This window comes from Taudactylus pleione, unplaced genomic scaffold (genome assembly GCF_031769625.1).
Source record: "Taudactylus pleione unplaced genomic scaffold, aTauple2 ptg000318l, whole genome shotgun sequence".
Classification (NCBI taxonomy): domain Eukaryota; kingdom Metazoa; phylum Chordata; class Amphibia; order Anura; family Myobatrachidae; genus Taudactylus; species Taudactylus pleione.
In genome coordinates, this window is record NW_028284719.1 from 572939 (window position 1) to 597333 (window position 24395).

At 46.5% G+C, this 24395-nt stretch overlaps 1 protein-coding gene across 4 annotated transcripts; it reads right to left on the bottom strand.

Moving 5' to 3' along the window:
* Positions 1 to 1925: 1925 nt before the first annotated feature.
* On the bottom strand, positions 1926 to 24168 carry PRXL2B (peroxiredoxin like 2B). Of its 4 annotated transcripts, XM_088442867.1 has the most exons (8): positions 24059 to 24165; positions 20309 to 20513; positions 17440 to 17491; positions 15645 to 15708; positions 11391 to 11466; positions 9939 to 10115; positions 5275 to 5393; positions 1927 to 5069 (listed from the first exon to the last, which is right to left on the bottom strand). In XM_088442867.1, the coding sequence occupies exons 1-8, from the start codon at positions 24119 to 24121 to the stop codon at positions 5043 to 5045; spliced, it is 783 nt and encodes a 260-aa protein (XP_088298993.1). In that variant the 5' UTR covers positions 24122 to 24165; the 3' UTR covers positions 1927 to 5042. The 4 variants fall into 4 exon arrangements, with proteins under 4 accessions (XP_088298995.1, XP_088298996.1, XP_088298993.1 ...); XM_088442869.1 differs by lacking the exon at positions 20309 to 20513 and having other exon boundaries at positions 1926 to 5069; positions 15645 to 15688; positions 24059 to 24168; XM_088442870.1 differs by lacking the exon at positions 24059 to 24165 and having other exon boundaries at positions 1926 to 5069; positions 15645 to 15688; positions 20309 to 20450.
* Positions 24169 to 24395: the final 227 nt, after the last annotated feature.

A 24395-nucleotide genomic window follows, 5' to 3' on the forward strand; every position in this document is an offset into this window, starting at 1 on the left:
GAGGGTTAGGTATAGGCATCGGGGAGGGAGGGATAGATATAGGCACTAGGGGGAGGCTTATGGTTAGGCACTAATCAGGAGGTAGTGTTAGGTATAAGCACTAGGGGGGAGGTTAGGTTTAGGCATTGGGGAGGGACGGTTAGGTATAGGCACTAGGGGGAAGGTTAGGTATAGGCATCGGGGAGGGGGGGTTAGGTATAGGCATCGGGGAGGGGGGGTTAGGTATAGGCATCGGGGAGGGGGGTTAGGTATAGGCACTAGGGGGGAAGTTAGGTTTAGGCAGTGGGGAGGGAGGGTTAGGTATAAGCACTAGGAGGGAGGGTTAGGTATAGGCATCGGGGAAGGAGGGTTAGGTATAGGCACTAGGGGGGGGAAGTTAGGTATAGGCATCGGGGAAGGAGGGTTAGGTATAGGCACTAGGGGGGAGGTTAGGTTTAGGCAGCGGGGAGTGAGGGTTAGGGGTAGTGAGAGGGGAGGGTTAGGACATAGACTGGCAGGTGTCGGTGTCCTAACCATGTCAGGATACTGACCGTTGGGTTACCGAACACCGGCATTCAGTACCTAGAGGTGTCAACAGGTCTGGTGACAACAGGTGTGCGCGGCAGAGCCACACGCGTCTGAAAAGAGAGCATGGCCTAACATAAAGGGGGCATGCCCAGCATCCCAGGTGATGCTGGGCTGCCCGAGTGCCTGCACTATCGGCTCCTCCTCTGTGACAGAGTGCTGCAGGAGAATGTCATACTACAGAACCCTGCCCGTCACTGAGGAGCAGCATTTTGGCGTCACCCCCTCCGAAGGGGACATCAAGTGCATCCTGCACCCCTATAGTATCGCCACTGCCCATCCCCAACCCAACTGTGCCCCAGGACAAACCATGTAGCATTGCAAGGGGTGCAAATTATTTTTACATGCAGGTAAAACACTGGCTGCTTTTGCATGTAGCCCACAAATACTGGGCAGTTTTATATTTACACTGCAATTAGGATTTGATTTTGGATACTCCCCTCCCAATTCGAAATCTCTGCACGTTTTAAAGCTGCCCCACCTGCAATGCAACATGGTAATATCCCAAGGTGCATTTCTCATTTCCATAAATACCTCTCAGGGGTAAATTTACTAAAGTGCAGTTTTTTTTTAGAAGTGGAGATGTTGCCCATAGCAACCAATCAGATTTTACTTAACATTTATCTAGCACCTTCTAGAACATAATAGCTAAAATCTGGTTGGCTGTTACGGGCAACATTCTCCACTTCTAAAAACCCGCACTTTAGTAAATATACCGCTAAGTGTGCCCATAATTGCGGAATCATGTTATGCCTGCACAACAAAAATATTTAGGGAGTCACAAATGCTGAAAACTAGAAAAGGTGTCTGGAAATCAGGGGCAAATGTTACCCGTGTGATTATTCCAATGCAATGATTACAGCTCCTACTACAGCATTGTCTGTTACACAAGTGACATCTAGTGGTATCACGCAGCATTGCATTCAATTCAAAGTATGTTTTGTGGTCATCTATTCTGATACAAATCAATGAATGACTGGAACTTTGGATCATTAATAAATACATTTCTAATGCCAAACTGCACATAATGCATACTTGCCTACTTCTGAAAAAGCATTTCAGGGAGATAGTGAAAGCAGCACCTATGAGCACCACGGTAAAGTGGGCGTGCACTGATACATCTGAGAGGTGTGTCATAAAATTGATTTACATCCAAATGTAACTGAGCCCCAATGCACTTAGTAAGATCTATTTGTTGAGGAAAACACATGTAGCCATAGGGATCATTGTGCCTTATAACTAATGCAGGGAAATAATACTAATGATCCCATTTGAATGTATATATCTCTGTTTATATATATATATATATATATATATATATATATATATATATATAGCTTCATAATGGGGGTAAGGTGCAATCTGGGAGATTGCTAGACTCTTCAGGGAGATTGTCAGGGAGACTCCCTGAAATTGTAGCAATCAGGGAAAGTTGGCTAGTATTACATAATGGAGCAACCAAATTGCAAAATGAAAGAACATACTCAGTATTTATTGATCAGCAAATAACGCTCTCACGCGTTAATAAAGATCTTTAACCACTCACATTATACATTGTACCCAATCAAAAACAACTACAGTTTAAAAGTTTAGTCAGTAATGCAAATTTTACAGTTCCATCCGTTTTTAGAGCTATAGCAGTATTGTGTGATGGAGGAACAGCAGTTCCCATTCTGTACAGTATAAGGCAATGTCGTGTGATGGAGGAACAGCAGATCCCATTCTGTACAGTATAAGGCACTGTCTTGTGATGGAGGAACAGCAGTTCTCATTCTGAGGCACTGCCATGTGATGGAGGAACAGCAATTACCATTCTGTACAGTAGAAGGCAATGTTGTGTGATGAGGAACAGCAGTTCCAATTCTGTACAGTAGAAAGCACTATTGTGCACTGAAGGAACAGCAGTTCCCATTCTGTACGGTATAAGGCAATGTTGTGCGATGGAGGAACAGCAGCTCCCATTCTGTAGAGTATAAGGTACTGTCGTGTGATGGAGGAACAGCAGTTCCCATTCTGTACAGTAGCAAGCAATATTGTGAGCTGGAGGAACAGCAGTTCCCATTCTGTACAGTAGAAAGCACTATTGTGCACTGGAGGAACAGGCATAAGCACTGGTGACAGACCAAAAGGGCTTCTCCATTTGCTGAGATCCATCTACAATAATACAGGTCAACCTAAAACATCCTGCTTCTTAGCAGTGTCTGGTCGGGTGGAAATTCTGCCGATCGTTAGAAATATGTTGGCTATTCATTTTTGGAACCTAAAAAAAGTAGGTCTGCCTCTGTCCATCCCTATTATATTTCAACGCCTGTCATTAGTCCCCTGCCGGGATTTGACAGGCGGGAAGCCGATGGTCTGCATTTTGACTGCATCCCCCCAGGGGTACCCACACACAGAACCAGGACTTTGGGGCCAACCCTGTAGCCTACTGTGCCCGGTCCCAACACCCAGCTCCCTTTAATCCCTGCACGGTTTTTAGGGTTGTGTTGTATTTAGGGTCGTTTCTGGTGGGAACGGTGATCAGGCACCACCCCGCCCCTCAAATTCAGCAGTATGTCATGCGACTTAGTGGGTCTGGAAGAGAGACCGCAGAATGGGTCCTGTGCAAGCGCAAACCCCTAGACATCGGAGATATGCGTTCCTCCTCAGATGAACACATATCTCTGAATCGGGCTCTCTATGGGATAAATACTCACCCAGCAACATAGATTAACTCGCCTGTGCACGACTAAAGAAATCCACAAAACATGACCTGCTGGTGGTACTTGAGAAATGGAGTTGAGTACTCCTGCTATATTAAATTTAAGAATTAGAAAAAAAGGTAAAATAACCTTTACCCAAAGCTGGTCACCTAACAATACTTGACAGTTGTCAGTAGCAAACACCTTCATGTTTTAGATTGGTAAATTATTTTATTTCTTCCAGTGATAACAAGAAACAGATATAGAATTGCTTTTGCTCATTATATTGTTAGGACAATTATTTTGTAGCACATTCTTCCAGCGCCACCCTTTAATGGACACATGATTTCTGTCACAATTATTAAAGTCATTTGGGCACAAACATCATAGGTACCAAATCGTACAGTTGTGGGGGCTGAAGTGATGAGTCGGCGGCCTTTTGGGTGCTCTACGTTCCCCAAATTTGCCGATGAAATGTTCCCCACAGACACACACAATACAATATGCTGCCAATTTCAGGTGCAAATTTATGCATTTTTGCTCCTAATCCTGAATGGGCCCCAAATGTCCATTAACATTGCAAGCAATAAATGTTTTAAAATGAAAATACTCTCTCGGAAATAAATCGGGTGGCTGTCGTATTTTTGGCACTTATTCGGTTAAGTGCGAGAAAGTTGGACAAAAAGCTAGGAACAAACAGGCACCTACGGGTTAATACCATAATAGTACAATTGGTGCACCCATCCACTGATTTGCCTGTGCCGCAAAAATAATTGTTGCGTTTCCCCCCTTGCAGAGAGGATTTCAGAGTGCCCCATTAGCGTAGCGCCTTCTTCTGCGTATACAGGGCCCGATTCAGACCCGCTCGCGAGCACTGAGGGCTCGCAAGCGGGTCGATGTTGCCCAAGTGCGCATGCGCACGACGGATAGAGCCAAAAGCACTCCAGGGCTTGCGGCAGCGAGACCCTACCGCAAGGGTCTCGTCGCAAGCCCGATCATTTTGGCCGCTCGCTATAGCTGTGGGTGGTCACCCACAGCTATGCGAGCGGCCAGGAGACCGCTCCAAACAGTAAGAGGGACGGCCCTGAGTCAGAGCGAGCGCTCAGTCAGAGTGTCCAGCTCTGAATCAGGGCCACAGACCTCACTGCACACCGATGGTTTTGCAGAGGACCACAACAGTATAAAATCACCAGATAAGTCCAATACCGGTTATATCTTTGGTACTAATTTTCTTTATATGCATTAAGGACACACATCTTACAGTTCACAGTCTATGCTACTAAATCTGTTTTTGTTTGGGGGGCGAGGAGCATTATCTTGTCATAGACTTTCATTATGTGACACACCTACTCTTTACACATTTATACGCACCAATGGCACTTACTTATCTTATTACAATATTAGGCACACACTCCATTTACAGCAAAACTACATGGAGCCTAATGTGGTGGAGCTGACCTGTAGCACGAGTTTATAATACTTTTGCCCAGAGTGATATTCTTGTTATCACACATTACTAATCTTAAATGCTGCTTCAACCAATCAGCTCCTAACTGTCCTGTGTTTGCAAAATGAAAGTTAGGAGCTGATAGGTTGGAGATTAGTAACGAGTGACAACAAGAATATTACTCGTTGATACATCTGGGCCCAAGTCCAAGATGCTGTCAGGGGGATGGAAGGGGGAAAGGTTCTTTAATTAGCAGATGGATCACTTGCAATGAAAACCGCAGTCAGTGCAATGAGCAGATACACAGGGACGTCATTTCGGCCTTGAGAACAGAATTGTAGTTTTGTCCTTCATCTTGTGCACACGTCATCATTGCACTAAAAGAGACATGAAGGTGATAGGTCACATCAGCAAGCAATGGAGATTATACAGATATGAGAGGTGCATTAATACAGGAGCTTTAGAAGTTGTTGCATTACATTAGAGGACCAGAAGGTAACCGTCATAACTACTACAAGAGGCTAAATGAGGAGTCTAAAAACAATCAAGAGACCAGGACCAGTGGTGGGTTCACAGTCTCACCTGAGGGCGCTGGCCTTCGGTCACATTCGCGGTGATTCCAAGAGTGGTGATTATTGTGTCTAGGGGAACATGGTCACCAGGAGAATCTTGTACAAAATAAAGAATGACCTTTTCTCCCCCTAGAGAAAAAAAAATAGATTTGCATTATCCGTCAAAACACCTCGTACATAAATGATCATCTCAACCTTTGTAACAGTGATAAGGCTATAAATCAGAGTTTCCCAAACTCTGCCATTCCAGTCCAGGGTTTAAGGATATCCATGCTTGAGCCCAGATGGTTAAATGAAATTGACTGAGGTGCTAATCAAGTAATCGGTGTTCAAGCATGGATAACTGTAAAACCTACACTGTCATGGCGGATTTTGGGAACCTTTGCTATAGTTGGAGGGTTCTCTCTAAGCTAGTATACTAGGGACTACTAGGAATAAAATCCTTCCTTTGTTTCTTAATCTACTCAAACGAGTCTTCTATTGGTCGTAAACTAGGTGCACACGACCAGTGATATGATGATGCGATGTAACGACACATTGCGCGTGCCGTACACACTGCATGATCTGGCATATGATGGTCACCCACTGCTATGCGAGTGGCCAGGAGGCCGCTCCAATAATAGGTAGGACGGCCCTAATTCAGAGCGAGCACTCTTGTCAGAGCGTCCGGCTCTGAATCAGGCCCACAGTGAAGAACCTCTGGTACACCCCTCACAATGAGTAATCATGCATGGGGGGGGGGGGGGGGGGTCAATGATGTGGAACAGGTACGTGGAGGTGTAAATTATATGACACAGGTACGTGGAGGTGTAAATTATGTGGGACAGGTATGTGGAGGTGTAAATTATGTGGGACAGGTATGTGGAGGTGTAAATTATGTGGGACAGGTATGTGGAGGTGTAATGATGTGGGACAGGTATGTGGAGGTGTAATGATGTGGGACAGGTATGTGGAGGTGTAATGATGTGGGACAGGTATGTGGAGGTGTAATGATGTGGGACAGGTATGTGGAGGTGTAATGATGTGGGACAGGTATGTGGAGGTGTAATGATGTGGGACAGGTATGTGGAGGTGTAATGATGTGGGACAGGTATGTGGAGGTGTAATGATGTGGGACAGGTATGTGGAGGTGTAAATGATGTGGGACAGGTATGTGGAGGTGTAAATGATGTGGGACAGGTATGTGGAGGTGTAAATGATGTGGGACAGGTATGTGGAGGTGTAAATGATGTGGGACAGGTATGTGGAGGTGTAAATGATGTGGGACAGGTATGTGGAGGTGTAAATGATGTAGGACAGGTAAGTGGAAATGTAAATGATGTCGGACAGGTAAGTGGAGGTGTAAATGATGTCGGACAGGTATGTGGAGGTGTAAATGATGTGGGACAGGTAAGTGGAGGTGTAAATGATGTGGGACAGGTAAGTGGAGGTGTAAATGATGTGGGAAAGGTAAGTGGAGGTGTAAATGATGTGGAACAGGTAAGTGGAGGCCTTGTATTGGGAGAAAAGTTTTTGAACATTCAGACCGGAGCTAAAAGCTTTTATTACGCCTTTTTACAAATTTGGAATAAAACACTCTACAAGCATTTTCCCGTACCCCAAAATGCTGGAAAAACTTTAATTTGCTGGAAAATGAGTGAAATAATTTTTTAACCATTATTAAAAAGTGCAAAGAGCAGTCGTTTGACACCTTTGAACCTCCAGTACTTCACTTATGGCCATTAGCAGCCTTCTACACTATGTAGACAGAAGTGACTGGATACCCCCCGTGTTTCAGCTGGTTTGGCATGGGTTCACTAGTTGGAATGCATGGTTACATTAACTCTTAGAAGTATAGAGATGTTCTCAATACCTGTGCTCCCTACATTGTGGCAGGTCTACGGAAACAACAAATGTTTTTATCAGGACGACAAAGTCACCTGTCCTGTTTCCAGGGCAATGCTGTACTGGTATACAGAAGCAGGATTATGGACTGGCCAGAAATGAGTCCAGATCTCAACCCCATTGAGAACCTCTGGGACGAAATAGAGTCACGGGTGCGTTCTAGGCTGACTCGACCTTCTTCATTGTCACAGTTGGTCACTGTACTGTACATAAGGCGGAATGGAAGAACATACAGCCTGCTGGTGTCCAGGAACTTGTGGACAGTTTGTCATGAAGGGTGTCTGCAGTAATCACTGCACGTGGTGGACTTACAAAGTACTGACGTCAATAACATCTCAATGATCTATTTGCCGTCAGTGTCCAATCACTTTTGTCTACAAAATGTATAAGGTCCTGCTATCTCAGTTGTCACTTTTTTAAGATACAGGACAGTTTCACCACTTTTTCATGCTCTTCTCTCGATTCTTGTACAAAATTCACACATCATCGCCGCGAGTAGCATGAATTGGCATCTGTAATTGGATTCAGCGTTCCTCGGGTCGGGTGCGCGAATTAGCGCAAAATGTGCAAGCTTTATGACACAAACTATCATTCCCAAGCTTGCACATAATAAAATTCCCCCATGTGGGCGCTTCAAGAAAAATCTGACTTAGGTATCGGACTTCGGTATAGTGCCAACTATAAAAAGTACTCATGTAAGTTAAAGGGCAGGAAGCATGCCGAACACCACAAAGGACAGCTGTAACGATAAAAGTGGCCCTTTGCGATGGAGGGACTTATGGGTCTGTGACCCAAAAGCCCTTTCTGCGCATGCACAGAAGGACGCGCGAGCCGTGGGGGACTTGACCAGATCGGATCCCTCCCTCAGCATTCTTCCAATAGAAGCCCATAGGCTTCCATAGGGTAAGACGGTCAGGAAGATGGCGTTATATGACACAGAGCCAAAAGCACTCCTGGGCTTGCGGCAGCGAGACCCTACCGCAGGGTCTCGTTGCAAGCCCGATAGTCGCGATGGTCTTGACCATCACGACCATCTTTTTGGTCGCTCGCATAAGCTGTGGGTGGTCACCCACAGCTATGCGAGCGGCCAGGAGGCCGCTCCAATAATAGGTAGGACGGCCCTGATTCATTGCATCGCATTCCGGTGCTTGGTGCATATGAAAAATGCTGTAAAAGCCGCAAATTGGGGGTTTGACCACATTTCTCTGTTTTCTGCTTCCCGTCCTAAGTGCGTTTCCCCCTTATGTAATTATTATTACCAGTTATTTATATAACGCACACATATTCCGCAGCGCTTTACAGAGAGAATATTTGGCCATTCACATCAGTCCCTGCCCCAGTGGAGCTTACAATCTATGGGCCTGATTCAGAGCCGGACGCTCTGACCAGAGCGCTCGCTCTGAATCAGGGCCCTCCTCCATTAAAATGGAGCGTCCTCCTGGACGCTCATATAGCTGTGGGTGACCACCCACAGCATATACGAGCATCCAAAAAGATGGTCGCGATGGTCTTGACCATCGCGACCATCGGACTTGCGAGGGAAACCCTGCGGTAGGGTTTCCCAGCCACAAGCCCTGGAGTGATTTTGGCTCTATCAGAGCCAAAATCACTCCCACTGACATCAAGAGTGATGTCAGTGGGGCCGGCTACAGAAGGTAGGCGTTCCCATGGGAACGCCTCCGTCTGACAGGCACGCCCACCAAAAGGGGCGTGCTGTCAGTCACCATCGACAGCACGCCCCATTTGGTGCGAGACCCGCAGCGACAGCTTGGCTGTCGCAGTCCGGGTCTCGCACATGCGCACGACGGAGCTCCCTCCATCGCGCATGCGCAGTGGGGAACATCGACCCACTTGCGAGCGTACTGCCGCTTGCGAGTGGGTCTGAATGATCCCCTATATTCCCTATCACATGCTCACACACATACACACTAGGGGTAATTTTTGTTGGGAGCCAGTTAACCTACCAGTATATTTTTGGAGTGTCGGAGTACCCGGAGGAAACCCATGCAAGCACAGGGAGAATATACAAACTCCACACAGTTAGGGCCATGGTGGTAATTGAACCCATGATCTCATTGCTCTGAGGCAGTAACGCTAACCATTACACCGTCTGTGCTGCCCAGAGCATGTAAGAAAGTGTGCTGCACCCGTGGGCAATAACCCTACAGTCAGAGCAAGAGGGATTGGGCTGCGGGTGCCCAGACAAACGGAGAAGATTGATATCCATTATAGGTTGAAGAAATTCTCTGTGACATTTACACATTACAGCATGAACGTGCCCATACCCATGCAGAAAAAGTCTTCTTCCTAGCACCCTGCGCCTGTCACAACCCGTGCAGTTCCTCGTTTCTGCCTGCAGTGTCGCTCTCTGATCTGGTCCTTCTAGCACACACTGGTATGTATATCAGCAGTTTGTCGGCTGAGCTGGCTAGAAGCACCAGAGCAGAGAGGGCGCATCAACCTGGGATTTTTGTCGGTGTAAATGAATCAACCCGGGTCCAGTGACACGGGGATCCGACCCGGCTGGCTTGCAGGGTTGTGCACGGGTCGTTCCCATGTCACCCTGCAGTGCAATGGCGCGACCCGGGTCACGATGACACCGGTCGCGCCGCATGCTGCCCGATTGGCCGGCTTCAGAGGCGCTTGGAGATGACATCATCTCCAAGCGTCCACTGCCAAGGCAGACCAGAACGGAGCAGCGTACCCCACCCACCCTCCTTGCCTCCGGACCGCTGCGTAGTAAGGTAAGAGGGCCGTGGAGGGAGAGGGAGGGTAAGAAGCGCTGCTCACCTGCGCTGGAGAGCCGGGTCAGTGCAGTCGGGCGCCGCAGTGTAAAAGGGGTCTGTCCCAGGTCTGATACGGGTTGTAAATGTGTTCCAAGTCCTGAGTAAGACCCGGAACTTTGGTGTAAAAGGGATACTAGTCTTGTTCCGGTAAAGCTAAAAATGCGGATATAATAATTTTGACCTGAAACACAATAAAATAATGTCAGCCCCGAAGCATCACTAGATCATTTAGCACCCTGGTGGATTAACGTTGGGTAGCAAACTTAATTTCCGGCCTTTATTTACATCTCAACTCAAATTTTTTTTCTTGAACAAGTGAACAGCTAGTATATAGATCCAATACAGCAAAAATACACATTGGACTTACATAAACAAATAACGTTCCCAAATATATGACATATGCAAACATTTCGGGATTTCACCAAGGCGGAGATTAAGGCCTCATCTGTACAATGAGAGGCTGCTACTCTAGAATCCTTCAAAAACAGACTCAAGACTCACCTGTATACTCACACGTTTCACTAATGTCCTTTTACTAATGTTTCTCATTTGTATTAAGCTAATTTTGTATTTTGTGTTTAAATGCAAATATAAAGCACTATGGGTCTGATTCAGCACGGAACGCAAGTCTGCATACGCACGCACCCAGCCACTGCGACAATATGCTAATTAACCCAATCTCAATGACACCACAGCACAAGAACCAGACACCCAGCACTACATAATGCCGCCCACTTCCCTTTACTCACATCTGCAATACCTCGCTATACAGCGAAAACATTGGGAACCATCGAACTCATTAGCATAATAGTGATAGACCTGACCTCACTCAGGATTTGGGCCACTTCCGGTGTGCATCTAGAGCTCTGACTGCGTCTTCCATTGCAGGGGCTTAATTATGCACGTCCCTGCGCGAGTAAGAAGCCATGAGCGTTTGGGGGTAACGGATCGATGTGCTTGGATGTATACGCAGGACTGCGAGGTATTACGGATATGAGAAAGCAGCTGTGGGTGTCTCTATGCTGGCTGAGCTGTGGCAGGCATTAGAATATTTTCGCAGCTGCATTGCGTGCGATTATGCAGCTGGGATCGCAAATTGCGATCCATATTGAAAGGCCCTATGAGTCCTATTTGCAGAAAAGTGCTATATAAAATAATAATAATAATATTATATCTGTGTTAATATGGGCACTGCATTTAACAAGACGAAAGATGGAATATTCCCTTCTAATTTTAATTGAGCAGCCTCCAACTTTTACTTTGTCTATGTACGCCAATCTTTTTAGAATATTGGAGATGACCTGTTATAGCATTAGAGCTTGACCTAACAGTGCTCCCTTGTGGCTGATTGGGGTAATGTTCTACCGACTTAGACATGACATAAAAGCATGTCATTGCCTCGTTAGAGAACATGAATGATATCATTAGTAAGTAGGGTACACTGAATTTAATTTACCTTTACTGACAATCAACATCCCCCCGCTCTGCAGCAGATCTCCGCTGAAATTTCCTTGTACGCCATCTGCATTTGCCTGTAAGATGTCAACAGATCACATATTAAAAAATATCTCTGGACTCAATGCCACAGCGAAACAAACTTATATGACTCCAACTGTTGGATTATTTTATGTGAGCTTTCAAAAAAATATTTTTTTCTTAAAAACTCCCCCACAGGCTGCAATCCTCGTACTTTAAGAAAACGATCATAAAAACAAAAATGACAGGAGTTTATTTAAACATAAGGTAGAAAAGAGACACATTGTTCCAGCTAATTTATATAGACTGTCCTATACCGATGCGATAAAGCAGTGGGACCCTGCTTTATCGCATCTGTATATGACTAGTTAGCAGATAATAAGTGTATTTGCTTATTTAAATGACAAAGGGGCCGATTCATCAAATGATAAATGGCCCGGTAACCATGCGGAAACGCATATTTAGTTTACCGGGCCATTCATCATCAGGGGTCAGAAAGGACCCCCTTGGTATTCAGCAAACTCCAAAAACTGAATGTTTTCGGCGTTTGCTTGCGAGAACAAGCGCCATCTTCAGATGGCACTTGCTTTTGTAGCAACGCTCTTTACTATGGGAAGGAGTTCCGGGGATGCGAAGAGGGATCCGAGCGGATCCCTCCGCCTCCTCCTCGTGCATGCGCAGCCGGGACGACGGGAGCAGGTAAGTAACGCAGCTACAGAAGTGGATCCCTCCGCCTCCTCCTCGCTCATGCGTAGCCGGGACAACGGGGAGCAGGTAAGTAACACAGCTACAGATGTGGATCCCTCCGCCTCCTCCTCACGCATGTGTAGCCGGGACGACGGGGGAGCAGGTAAGTAACACAGCTAAAGAAGTGGATCCCTCCGCCTCCTCCTCAGGCATGCGTAGCCAGGACGACGGGGAGCAGATAAGGAGCAGATAAGTAATGCAGCTACAGATGTGGATCCCTCCGCCTCCTCCTCACGCATGCGTAACCGGGACGACGGGGAGCAGGTAAGTAACGCAGCTACAGAAGTAGCTGCGATACTAACCACAGGGACAACTGCTTTTCGGAGCAGTTGTCCCCTCACCGAAGCAATGATGAATTGCTCCGGTGTCACGTTTCCCCCGCTGCCAGTTGGATACTTAAGTATCCCTCGCAGCGAGTTCTAAACTTCATCATCGGAGGCCATATGGCCTTCGATGATGAATAGGCCCCTAATTCTGTACTTTAGTATAACAATGGGACTAAAGGTGGCGCTAAAGAACCATGAAGAGGTAATAACTTCAATCCACCGTTATATTATATAAATGGAGGACATGGTTGAGTCATAAAAAAAACAAAATTTATTTCCAAAAATCTCATATAAAATAAATAAATGTTAAAAAAACAGGTTACATATAAATAATCAGTAAAGTGGCACCGTGCATTACGGGTAATTATAAGTCCATATAGGTCACTCACCAGTCACAGGTGCTGCGGTGGGCTAGCTGGAAAAGGAAAAAAATCTCGGGCTGGAGAGCTCGGCACCACCGCAGAAAGCTTTCCCTGACCATATATAGGAATCCACTGTCCACACTCCTGAGCAAGAGGGGGGAGCCATGTGCCCCTGAGCCAGGGGCAAATCGCGGGTGGGGGCACAAGCTTGTGCTGTGCTAAGGAGACACAGACTGCTGCCTCTGAGAGGTATGGGAGGCACCCCCCTCCCTATCCACCACCACCACCTCTTGGCACCTTTGCACATACACATAATTTACATAAGCACATATACACACTCAAAAGTGCTCACCAATAAACCGGTTTCAAGGTGCCGTCTTGTAAAACCACAACCATTATACCTCAGAAAACGGCAGCACTCAAAGTTCCAAAACCAGGAACAAGCCCAAAATACAAAATCTGCCGGACACATCGGACAAAGACATACTTAGCTTCACCGTGTCCAAGTACTACCTCAAAATGGGTGCAAGCATTATGTGGAAGCAACATATCAAAATGGTTTAGAAATTAACAAAAGACAACTTAAAAAAATAAAATAAGAGAAGGACCTCTAATTTAACTTTGATCTGTTAACAATAGTTATTATCACAGGAATTAGAGTGATACTGAAAGGTACACGCATAAAGGGCTCGACTCAATTCAATGCAATGCTGAATATCCCTGGGAGGGAGCTCCTGGAGCTATTCAACTCACCGCGCTGTTTGGTCCGACTAAAGGATTTCTTCTCACACCTCCCTGAGGGTGCGAGGAGAAATCCGACAAAAGTGCCGGCCGCGGGGCTATTTTCCAGCTTAGCGCGGCGCTAAGTCGCCTGGCTGGCACTTTCGTCTGAGAATGCCGGTTCTCGCGACTAAACACCTAGGTTAAGTCGCGAGAACCGTAATTCTCCAACCTAACAGGCAACTGTTGGACCAAACAGCACAGTGAATTGAATCGAGCCTAGAGTGTTCGAACACGTAAGTGCCCATACAGCAGCCTGTGGATTAGTGGGCAGGATGGCGCAAGAGGTGGATCTTCTGACATCGGCTGAGCCCAGTAAGGTTGTGTTGACACAATTGGGGATATATACAGACAAATCTAGATTTGCAGGTCATCAAGGACAGGTGTACATAGTGGATGATGATGGTCGCGGCACTAGTGAACCCACTTACGATTGCTCCCCTAAGACGGATTGGTGCTTTCTTCATAGCTCGGGTATACTGTAGGACATCGCAGGGTAATTGATGTTGAATAGTGAAGGTGCTTATTGCACATAAAAGAAATGGACTCAGATGTCTGTCACTTATCTGGCATAAACCAGATACATATGGAACTATTACGACAGAAACAAATCTCTAGCTCCACATATTCGTTTTCCGTCAACTGTTTTTTAGCAGTAATTTACGCCCATTTTGCACCCTACATCACCCTCTCAGTGAACAAGATCATGTTACTTCCCAGCTTGGGTGCAGTTCAATATTATTATTAACAGTTATACATCTAGCTCTAGCATACTATAATTACATATGCCAACTCAGTTATCATCTAGTTTGGATAAAGAGTTGACCTCACCTGTAACTAGGCTTGCCATGTCATACCTTTAGTAAATATACCTCTTATTCTTGCCATATTGTACCTTTAATTCTGGACACGTGAATTACACAGCTGAAATAGAGACTTGAAGGCAGCCAGCCACAGAACCTGTGTATTACATACGTGTCCCGAATTAAAGGGATGATATGGCAAGCCTACCTATGACACACAGTGCCTGTAGCGCTATCTGGCCATGATTCAGAGCCGATCGCTCTGACAGAGCGCTCGCTCTGAATCAGGGCCGGTCTTTTTTTTTTTTTTTTTTAGAATGGCCAGCTATAGCGAGCGGCCATGATGATGGTCGCGATGGTCTTGACCATCGGGCTTGCGACGAGACCCTTGTGGTAGGGTCTCGTTGCCACAAGCCCCAGAGAGATTTCGGCTCTAACAAAGCCGGAATCTCTCCACTAACATCACTTGTGATGTCAGTGGGGCTGGCCCCAAACGACGGGCGTTCTCATGGGAACGCCTCCGTTTGGGCAGCCAGCCCCCTGGCCCGCCCACCAAAGGGGGCGTGCTGTCACTCAACATCGACAGCATGACCCCTTTGGTGCGAGAACCGGAGCGACGGAGTGCCCGTCGCTATCCGGGTCTCGCGCGTGCGCACGACGGAGCCGGCTCCATCGTGCGCATGAGCTCTGGGCCTCCATCGACCCGGTTGCGAGCGCACAGCGCTTGCGACCGGGTCTGAATCAGGCCCTCTGTTCCTTGTGACTCCTAACTAGGAATATTATTTTGTTTTTCATTATTTCACCACCCAGCAAGTGTCACTGTTGCTATAAGTCTCTATGGAGGGGCCATATTGCTGATTTTCTACATAAAGTGCTCAGACTTTATTACACCAGCTTAATTTCTTAATATTCTATCCGTGTTTACTGTACATGGCAGCAAACAAGGATAGTATTATAAAGCGGGTGATATACAATAGGATTAATACAAGTGCGGGATTATCAAGGGGACCATTATAAGGAATCATCTAGATCAACTGTTCTGAACCTCAACCATCAAGTTCCCCCAACAGGTCATGTTTTGTGGATTGCAGGTGGGATAATCACTGACCTAGCAACATAGATAAACTCACCTGTTGGGAGCACTTGAGGACGAGAGTTGAGACTCTCTGATCTAGACCTTCAAGTGACGTTTTGATGGTAACGTGCATAGACTCACCTTAGTAACAACATCTCGGACCTTCTTCCCCAGTGCAGCAGGAACTATGGAGAGAGCATTATACCTGTAAGGAGGAGGAATTCACACATCATCATGTTAGTATACCCAAAAAGCCTATTGTTAAGACATACCAGTGTGCCTCTACATGCTCACCCCCAACATTAACGGTGGTGCACATAGATGGTGAATCAATCTGTAGGGTGTGCTATGAAGAGTCAACAGTCAGAATGTCAACCCCCGAATAATTGACAGGTTCTAAATGTCGACAGCCAAAATGTCAACCTGGACTTTAGGTTGACAAGCAGTATATCTGACATTTGAAAATGTCAACATGGTTAAAATATCGACATGTTCAGAGTGTCAACATACAGTTTTTTTGCTTATTTTAGTCTAACCATAAAAATAAGCAAAGCAATGTCAGCTTTCTGGTGTCAACATTATGAACATGTCGACATTTTAATCTTGTCGACATTTTTAAATGTCTACATATTGTTCGTCAAACTTAAGTCGACATTCAGAACCTGTCAAGATTTTTGTGTTGACATTCTGACAGGATCCCATTTGGGATCAATCAGACGTCTCACAGTCACTGAGTACATCCTACGATCCCACCAACAGAGCAACGGTGGATCTAAAGGCTCAGCGTCAAATCTTTCAGATTTGGCCACAAACCTGTATCAATAACTGGATGAGATTGTGTAGGAGCACATTCAGTCTTTGGCATAGATGTACTAAGCCTTGGGGAGAGATAAAGTACCAACCAATCAGCTCCTGTCATATTTCAAACACCGCTTGTAAAGGGACAGTTAGGTAAAGCACCAACCAACAAATCGGCTCCTATCTCCATGTTCTCTCTCTCTCCAAAGCTTAGTACAACTCCCCATTGTGTTGGTGGCACCAGATAGTGATCCTGCTACATGGTACTATATTTTAAAAGTTATGGTTTCCCTTGAGATGTAATTAGCTATGAGCAGCACACCCTGTAATAACTGTAATATCCCTGCACAATACAATGTCCCCAGTGGGCAGGGACAGAAAAACTGTAATTAACAATGTCATCAGAGCAACACAGAGTATTTCAGCTATACATTTTTATCTTGTAAAAGGCAGTGACCTTCACAGTAGTGCAATTATGTAAGTGTGGCAATAGGTATGGAGGAAATAGAGGTTGGTCCCTGCTGAGATTTCCACCAGGGGCCTTTCAGTTACACCACACACTGGGAGCAGGGTCAACACACGAGGAGAGGAATGGAGGCAAGTAGGAGCCAAAAGCAGCTAGTCACTGGCAGGGACACAGCACAGTGTAGTGATGAGAGAGGTCATTCACATGGATGATTGAAGCTTGTGGTGTTAAACAGGATGTAGTTATAATCCCGACAGTCGGGAAACCGGATAAGGTGCCAGCCAATCAGCTCCTAACTGCCATCTCACAGGCTGTGTTTGAAAAATGACAGTTGGGAGCTGATTGGCTGGCACCTTATCACTTTTCACTCTGTCTCCTAACACTGCTTAGTAACTAGACCCCTTAGTAACATAACCTAGCGCTGTAGCAGGGCGATTTTCCCACCTGTGTTGGCCCCGCCCCCGGAGGATTGGCCTCTACAGAGCTCTATTGCCTGCTGCAAGCCAAATAAATGGGACGTGATCCCTGGTCGGTGGCGCAGCTCACACATCCCGAGTTACTGACATGACCGCAGATGAAACCATTACATTGTCTCAGATAAAGGAGTGAAGCAACAGGCTCCAGACTACAGAAAGCATTAGCAGAGCTAGAATGTCATGCACAGATTCTGACCTTTTGAATGCCAGCTCCTTGTAGCTCTGCTTTGCTTCATCCAGATAGAGTTCTGAAACCAAGAGCATAAATGCAGCGATGTTACACAACGGTCACCCTCGTATCTATCTAATGGCTATAAAATAGGGCTGATAACATGACTCTCAGGTGCAGAGTGTGTGATATGTGGAAATTACACTCGCTATGTGGTGATTGCTTATTAACACTGTGGGAGAAAATGTTATCCCTGTCCGGAAAGCTCTGTCTTATACAAAATGCTATAATGGGACACAAACATGCTTATCTAACACTGCTATTTACTCCAGCAATGATTTACTGAAAGGCTGAAAGAGCAATAGGAGGGATCGGTATGGAATACCACCGGACGCATGTACGGCGGTTCTAATCCCGACGGCGGAAGACCGGCAGTGAAGATCCCGACAGGTAAGTATATTGTCCATTACTAACCTCCCCCCCCCCCCCCCCCCCCCCCCAAGTGCCTAAACCTAACCTCCCCCTCCCCGCAGCCGAAACCTAAGTCTCCCGTGGGGTGCCTAACCCTAACCCCTCCCCCCTGCGGCTGCCCGTGTCCGGCTTACCTTCAAATCGGTATGCCGGGCGTCGGGCTCCCGGCGTAGGTAAAATGACAGACGTCAGGATCTCGACGCCTGTCATTAGACCCAGGGCCGGTGCAAGGAATCCGGGCGCCCTAGGCAACATTTCCCCAACTGCCCCTGCTCCCTCCAATTCATAATATACCATGTATCAGTCTCCCCAGGTAAATAACATACCATACAGCAGTGTTCCAAATTCATAATATACGCTATAGCTTATTACACACAGCAGAGCGCCAAAATCATAATGTACCTCATAACACTGCCTCCAATTCATAATATGCCACTCAGACATGAATTATGCCATTCATTTTTTTTTTTTGTGGACTCAGCAGCGCCCTCCAGTGGCCGGTGCCCTTAGGCAGCTGCCTAAGGTTGTCTAATGGTAGCACCGGCCCTGATTAGACCCCTGCCGGGATTAGACAGTCTGGAAGCCGGCATTTCGACCGTCGGCCTCATGACTGCATCCCCAATAGGATACCTAATTAATTGCTACATATTGTGGGGGGGAGTGATCAAAGAGTAATGTGGAGGTGTTACCCATAGCAACCAATCAGATATAGCTATCTTTTATCTAGCACATTCTAGAAAATGATAACTAGAAGCTGATTGGTTATTATGAGTTACATCATTGCCCTTAAGCTGGGTAAACATCAGGACGGATTGGCATACACACTTACCAATCATCGCGTGCCTGACGTCACAATATGTGCCCGCCCAGTTGAGCTGTCAGTCACCAGCGTTAGATTTACAAAAGAGGATGTGTGGTGGTGGTGGTGTCACTGTGTGTACTGTGCAATTAAGCAAAACAAAATATATTCTCTGTAAAGCACTGCATAGCTTGTTGCTATAGAAATGAAGCTCATTAGTGACAATAATAATGTTAATTTAAAAACACAATTAATGAGAGACTATTTTTTTCCCATTGGCACAGAACATTTAGTTATTCCTATAAGAAAATGGAAACATGTGATTATGAAAAATTTAATCTTCTTCCAAGAATCTAATTACAGGATAGCAATGAATAGAGAACAAAAAGACACACAAAATAAATGGAACATTTTGCCATAATTCAGATTAAAAAAAAAAAAACTTACATATGAGAGAATGCAAGATATGATGGTTGCTTTAAAAGACACACAAATATATATAACAGAGTTATATAGTGGGAGGAGCAGGGTCCCCCAGCAGCACAGAGTATATCAGGAGATGAGTGATGTGTTAGTGAGGACAGGGCTGCATGTGACAGGGGCAGTGATGTGAGGCGGGGATTGGAGGCAGCATGATCACAGAGAGTTAGATGGTGGAAGGAGTTTCAGGAGATTGTGGCATAACTGGTCAGGGGTGCCAGATCTGCCAGGCCATGGTACTTGGGAGCACGGTCAATGGGGTGTGGTCATGCCCCATTGTGAATAGTGGGGCAGTCTTTCCATGCTGCACACCCACTGAAGGGAGTGTGGGTCTGATTCAGAGCCGGACGCTATTTGCGCTCGTTCGTTCTGAAAAAAAGGGGTGGCTATTCAAATGAACCGTTCGCTCTTTGCGGTCTGTTCACGCCTCTATGTCTGAACGAGCGAACAAAACTTGCGGTCATAATTTTGAAAAATACGCCCCCTGGCCGCTCGCACCATACGCCATGTCCGCTATTTATTAGATTAATCGAGTACATCGAACAGCGTATGAACTGCTCGCTATTCTTGTGGTTGGTTTTTCCTACCGCAATCTTGCGAGCAGTTCTGACTATAAAATAACCCAGTCACGTGGTCAATGACGCTGCAGTATTAATTATGTACACCCTTAAAACGCCCGTTTTGACCTTTAAGCACGCCTGCGTTCTGAATTCCACTCCCCGTTTTCAAGCACCTTCCCGTTACCACCCACAAACGCCTCATTCTGTCACTCAAAATAGCAGGCATTCGCTATTTAGCGAACAAACGATTTTCGGCCGCACTGACTGGTTCGCACATGCGTATTACAATCCGTACGCATGCGCAGATGAGCGAACATCGCTCATAACGAACGAGCGGCCGCTTACGAGCGGCTCTGAATGAGGGCCTGTGTTTATTCCCCAGCATAGAGGTGTGTATGGGCCTTCTCTGCAGTCCGGATCCCTGGACAGGCTCGGCCATTTTTTCACCCCCCCCCCCCCCCCCCTTCCCCTCTAGTTCCTCCTGTATCTATATCAAATGATTTTCATAAATCCAAACTGATTATAATCATACACTTTAGAAGCTTTTCTATCTGTTCATCAATTTATCAGCTGTACGTAAACTCACCGCCCGTAAAATAACCTGCATCCACAAACTCTTGCAAACCCACATTTTCTGGACCAATTCCTACGAGACGTATCTGGTTTGCATCGAAAGATTCCTTTAGCTTAGAAACTTCTTTTGCTGTCCAGCGGCAAACCTGGCAACCGAACCGTCTCAGGAAGAACAGGACACTTATGTTGTCTGCCCACAGCGATTTCAATTCCACCGCCTAAAACAATTGTTATTTACACTGGTAAACAGATTTGTAAACATGTGGAAGACAATCTCTGGATCCTTCAATAGATTCATGTTAAAAAAAGGTCACATTGGCCCAACAGATCTGCCAATGGGTGTAGACAAATTGAAAAACTTTCAACATACCAGACACAGATCAGTACAGATCTGTACTGATCTGGCACAGATCAGTAGATATAGCTGTTCTAGATCTCTTAATAGGTTTCCAGTAGTGTCTAATACTGGGTACACACTAGGTCGACGGGTCGACCTATCTGACGATTGGTAAGTGCGTATACACTTACCAATCGTCCGTCCGATGTGACGGGCCTAACATCACAACTGGGCGTGCATTTAAATTTGCCCGCCCGGTTGAGCATTCGCTCACCGCCGGGTCCCTGCAGCATGTATACGAGCAATCGGCAGGTCACCCGTACACACCAGCAGATGCACCGATATATCTGCAGATATATAGCCCACCTGCTGTGCTGCACAGAGGATGTGATAGGCCTGTGAACAACTTTGTTAAGACATATTGGGGGTACACACCCGTTGACATGCTTGCGATATATCGGCAACTCGATTGAACGCCCAACATATATCACACAGTGTGTACCCACAGGGGCGATTTAAGAGAGGAGGGGGTGCAGACTGGGTGCAGGCCCCCTCCTCTCTCTCTAGTGGTGCCGCGGCGGCCGGCGGGTGCAGTAGATTCTGGTTTAGTGGCAGAAACTACTGCGCATGCGCGGGTCTCTGGGGAAAAGGGGGCCCACGCTGTTTTCCCGGGGAAACCAGTACTGCGCATGCGCAAGACACCGGGAAAATGGCCACTGCCATTCTCCCAGCAGAGCAGCAGTCTGGAGACAATGGACAGGTAAGTATAAAGACTAAATGGGTGTAGGGTGTGCCCAGGGGCCCGTGTGCACCGCACACCCTGCACCCATTATAGATATGCCCCTGTGTACCCAGCTTAAGACAAACCTTCTCCTCACTCAGACACAGTGCGTTCCCTATGGCACAGTATTAAGTAGAATAACAAAATTCAAATGCTCAATGGAAAAAGACGGAGGTGGTTATGTAATAGGTTCCAAAATTACAGTACTTTAGGGAGTTTGCTGCTATATTAAAAGTGTCTATCAGTTATTAGGCTGTTTTGCGCTTTAAACCATACTTTCCTACACTCCCAGAACGTCCAGGAGGCTGCCTAAACTTGGGTCGCCCTCCCGGGACACCTGAGAGAGTGGGCAAGTCTCCCAGAGAACTTGCCAGTGTCCCATTCCTGTCATTTTGTCACACAAACTAATATTTGCTTTCAGTACCGTAACTAGGGTAGTGCGGCCTGTGCCATGGCACAGGGCACCGCAGGGCAGGGGGCGCTGTTTGGGTCTGTCAATTTTCTGTTTATTATCATTCTCACTTGTAGCTTCCTCTTCTTCTATCCCCAGCATCTCCTGGCTGCCCCAATCTCTTCCCTGGCCCTTCCCCATGAGGCCATGGCCCTCTCTCAGGTGCCCTATATTATGTCCCTATTTATCCCCAGCATCTCCTGGCCTCCCCCTATCTCTTCCCTGGCCCTTCCCCCCTATCTCAGGTGCACTATTTTATGTCCCTTATTTATCCCCAGCATCTCCTGGCCTCTCCTATCTCTTCCCTGGCCCTTCCCCATGAGGCCATGGCCCTCTCTCAGGTGCACCTATATTATGTCCCCTATTTATCCCCCAGCATCTCCTGGCCTCCCCTATCTCTTCCCTGGCCCTTCCCCATGAGGGCTATGGCCTTTTTCGGGTGCAGTATATTATGTCCCTATTTATCCCCAGCATCTCCTGGCCTCCCCTATCTCTTCCCCACGAGGCCATGGCCCCTTTTTCAGGTGCACTTCTAGTGGAGGTGGGGGGGGGGGGCAATGCTCTTTCTGGCACAGGGCAACCCAAAAAGTCTAGTTATGGCTCTGTTTGCTTTCACTGTGCAGCGGATCACTGGTACTCTAGAATTGTTGGTATGTATGACCCATGTAACAGTGGGCCTACATGAGGTAGCCGGTCCAAGCCTGAACCCCCGTTCAGTCAGAGGGGCAAATTACCGGGTCAAACATTTCTACCCAGTAATTTGCTGATTAACACGGATATTTCTTCTGTCTGAAAACAGTCAACTTGGGTCAGAAATTCCCAGGTCTCCGGCCCTGGGTAAAGTCCTGGGTCGAAGTCCCCAGAATTTCGACCCGGGTTGACCCTTTCAGACAGAAAAAGGACCCCGTGTTGATCAGAAAGTTACCAGGTGGAAATGTTTGACCCGGTAATTTGGCTATATATATATATATATATATATATATATATATTATATATATATATATATATTTTTTTTAAATCTACTTAATGAATGTAAAGGCAGAAATTAGGGGTATTTTATCCTAATAATAGCACAAATAAAAATGACCATATTGTCAAATTAAAGGGCACAAAACTCATAAAGCTGTTGTTTGGTAGTTTGCGCATGGGAAAAGATGAGCACCTACCCCAGGCTACACGGGACACTATATTCCCAATATAAAACAGAAGAAAAATATGATCACTCAACTTTGTGCCTAGTATTGTCATGGTTGCTTTTGATCAATGTTATGTAATGCTTAGTTCGGAGGGGCTCACAAGCCAGCCCTTCCTTCCTAACAGATTATCAAGCTGGATCACAGATGTTGTAATTGACCAGCTCAATTGATCTACAGGTGGTACTAATTATTTCTAAAGATACCCTGAAAAACATGCACCGTCAGGATCCTTGGAGAAACACTGCTCTAGGAGGTGACTGCGATCAGCGACGTAACAAGGCTGCAGGGCCGCCCCCCGCCCCCAGTGCGCATGATGCTGCTCAATGGAGGGCAGGGCCATAACACTGAAGTGCACCACCGCCCCAGAAGGGTCTGCAAAGTGAGACTGCACTGCAGCAGCGATCCTGGCTGCAGAATTCCATCCCAGGCACCCTGCTAGCCAGAAGCAGGGGCGGTGGAGCACGAATGCTGCTGCCCACAGTGCCCTGCGCTCTGCGTGACCCCCACCCATAGTTATGACGCTGAGTGTGAATAAACTGCAATTTAATGATGTGTAAGGCATAAATGCTAGGATAGGAGTTTACAGAGATTAGGGGTCCCATTAACCATGAACTAAAAGCTTAAATGTTTTGATTAAAATGCCCATTCTATACCTATACCCTAAACAAATGAACATTATTAAAATACAGTTACACTGACACCAGGTAGCAGTAAATATGAGAACCTAACAGAGGCTAGCAGTAGCCACAGATTGGCCAGAGTAGCATGATACATACAACCACTGCTGTGCATGATGAAATCAGGCAGCTGCATTATGCAGCTGATGGTTGGTTTCCAGAGGGGGGAGAAAATTATACATATATATATATATATATATATATATATACACACACACACACACATCACTTTGCCCCTGTGACAATATACAGGTAACGAATGACGGCTGTTGTACACATGTCTGCTAGTATAAGCCTGCAGATTGCTGTGCAGCATCTCACCTCTCCAGTCAGGGCATTCTTTACCAGGACAGCCCCCAGCTTAGCCAGATCCACGTTCCCCATCCTGTCCCCGGCAATAATGACTGCCTGCAACCCGGGCAGGCACTTCCTACCCCCCCTGCCCTACAGTCCTAACAGCTGACCAATCACAGTGCAGGGATGCAGAGGGGCGTGTGTACCAGGGAGGGCAGAGAAGCCTTGAATGGTCATAGGGGCGGGGCTCAGTTGCATAACTGATACAGTTTCACATTCATAACAGTGCACGGAGCTGGGCTGGGTTCTATGTGATACATTGTATCCTCCTGGGAGTCTGTGCTGTCAGCTTCTGTTATAGCGG

Bases quoted from the DNA above. Each gene is read 5' to 3' on its own strand.
- PRXL2B (XM_088442867.1), bottom strand. From the start codon at position 24,121: ATGGGGAACGTGGATCTGGCTAAGCTGGGGGCTGTCCTGGTAAAGAAT. The intron at 20,514-24,058 runs GTGAGATGCTGC...CAATTGTTTTAG, and splicing joins AGAATGCCCTGACTGGAGAG to GCGGTGGAATTGAAATCGCT. The intron at 17,492-20,308 runs GTGAGTTTACGT...TCTTGGTTTCAG, and splicing joins TGCAGGTTATTTTACGGGCG to AACTCTATCTGGATGAAGCA.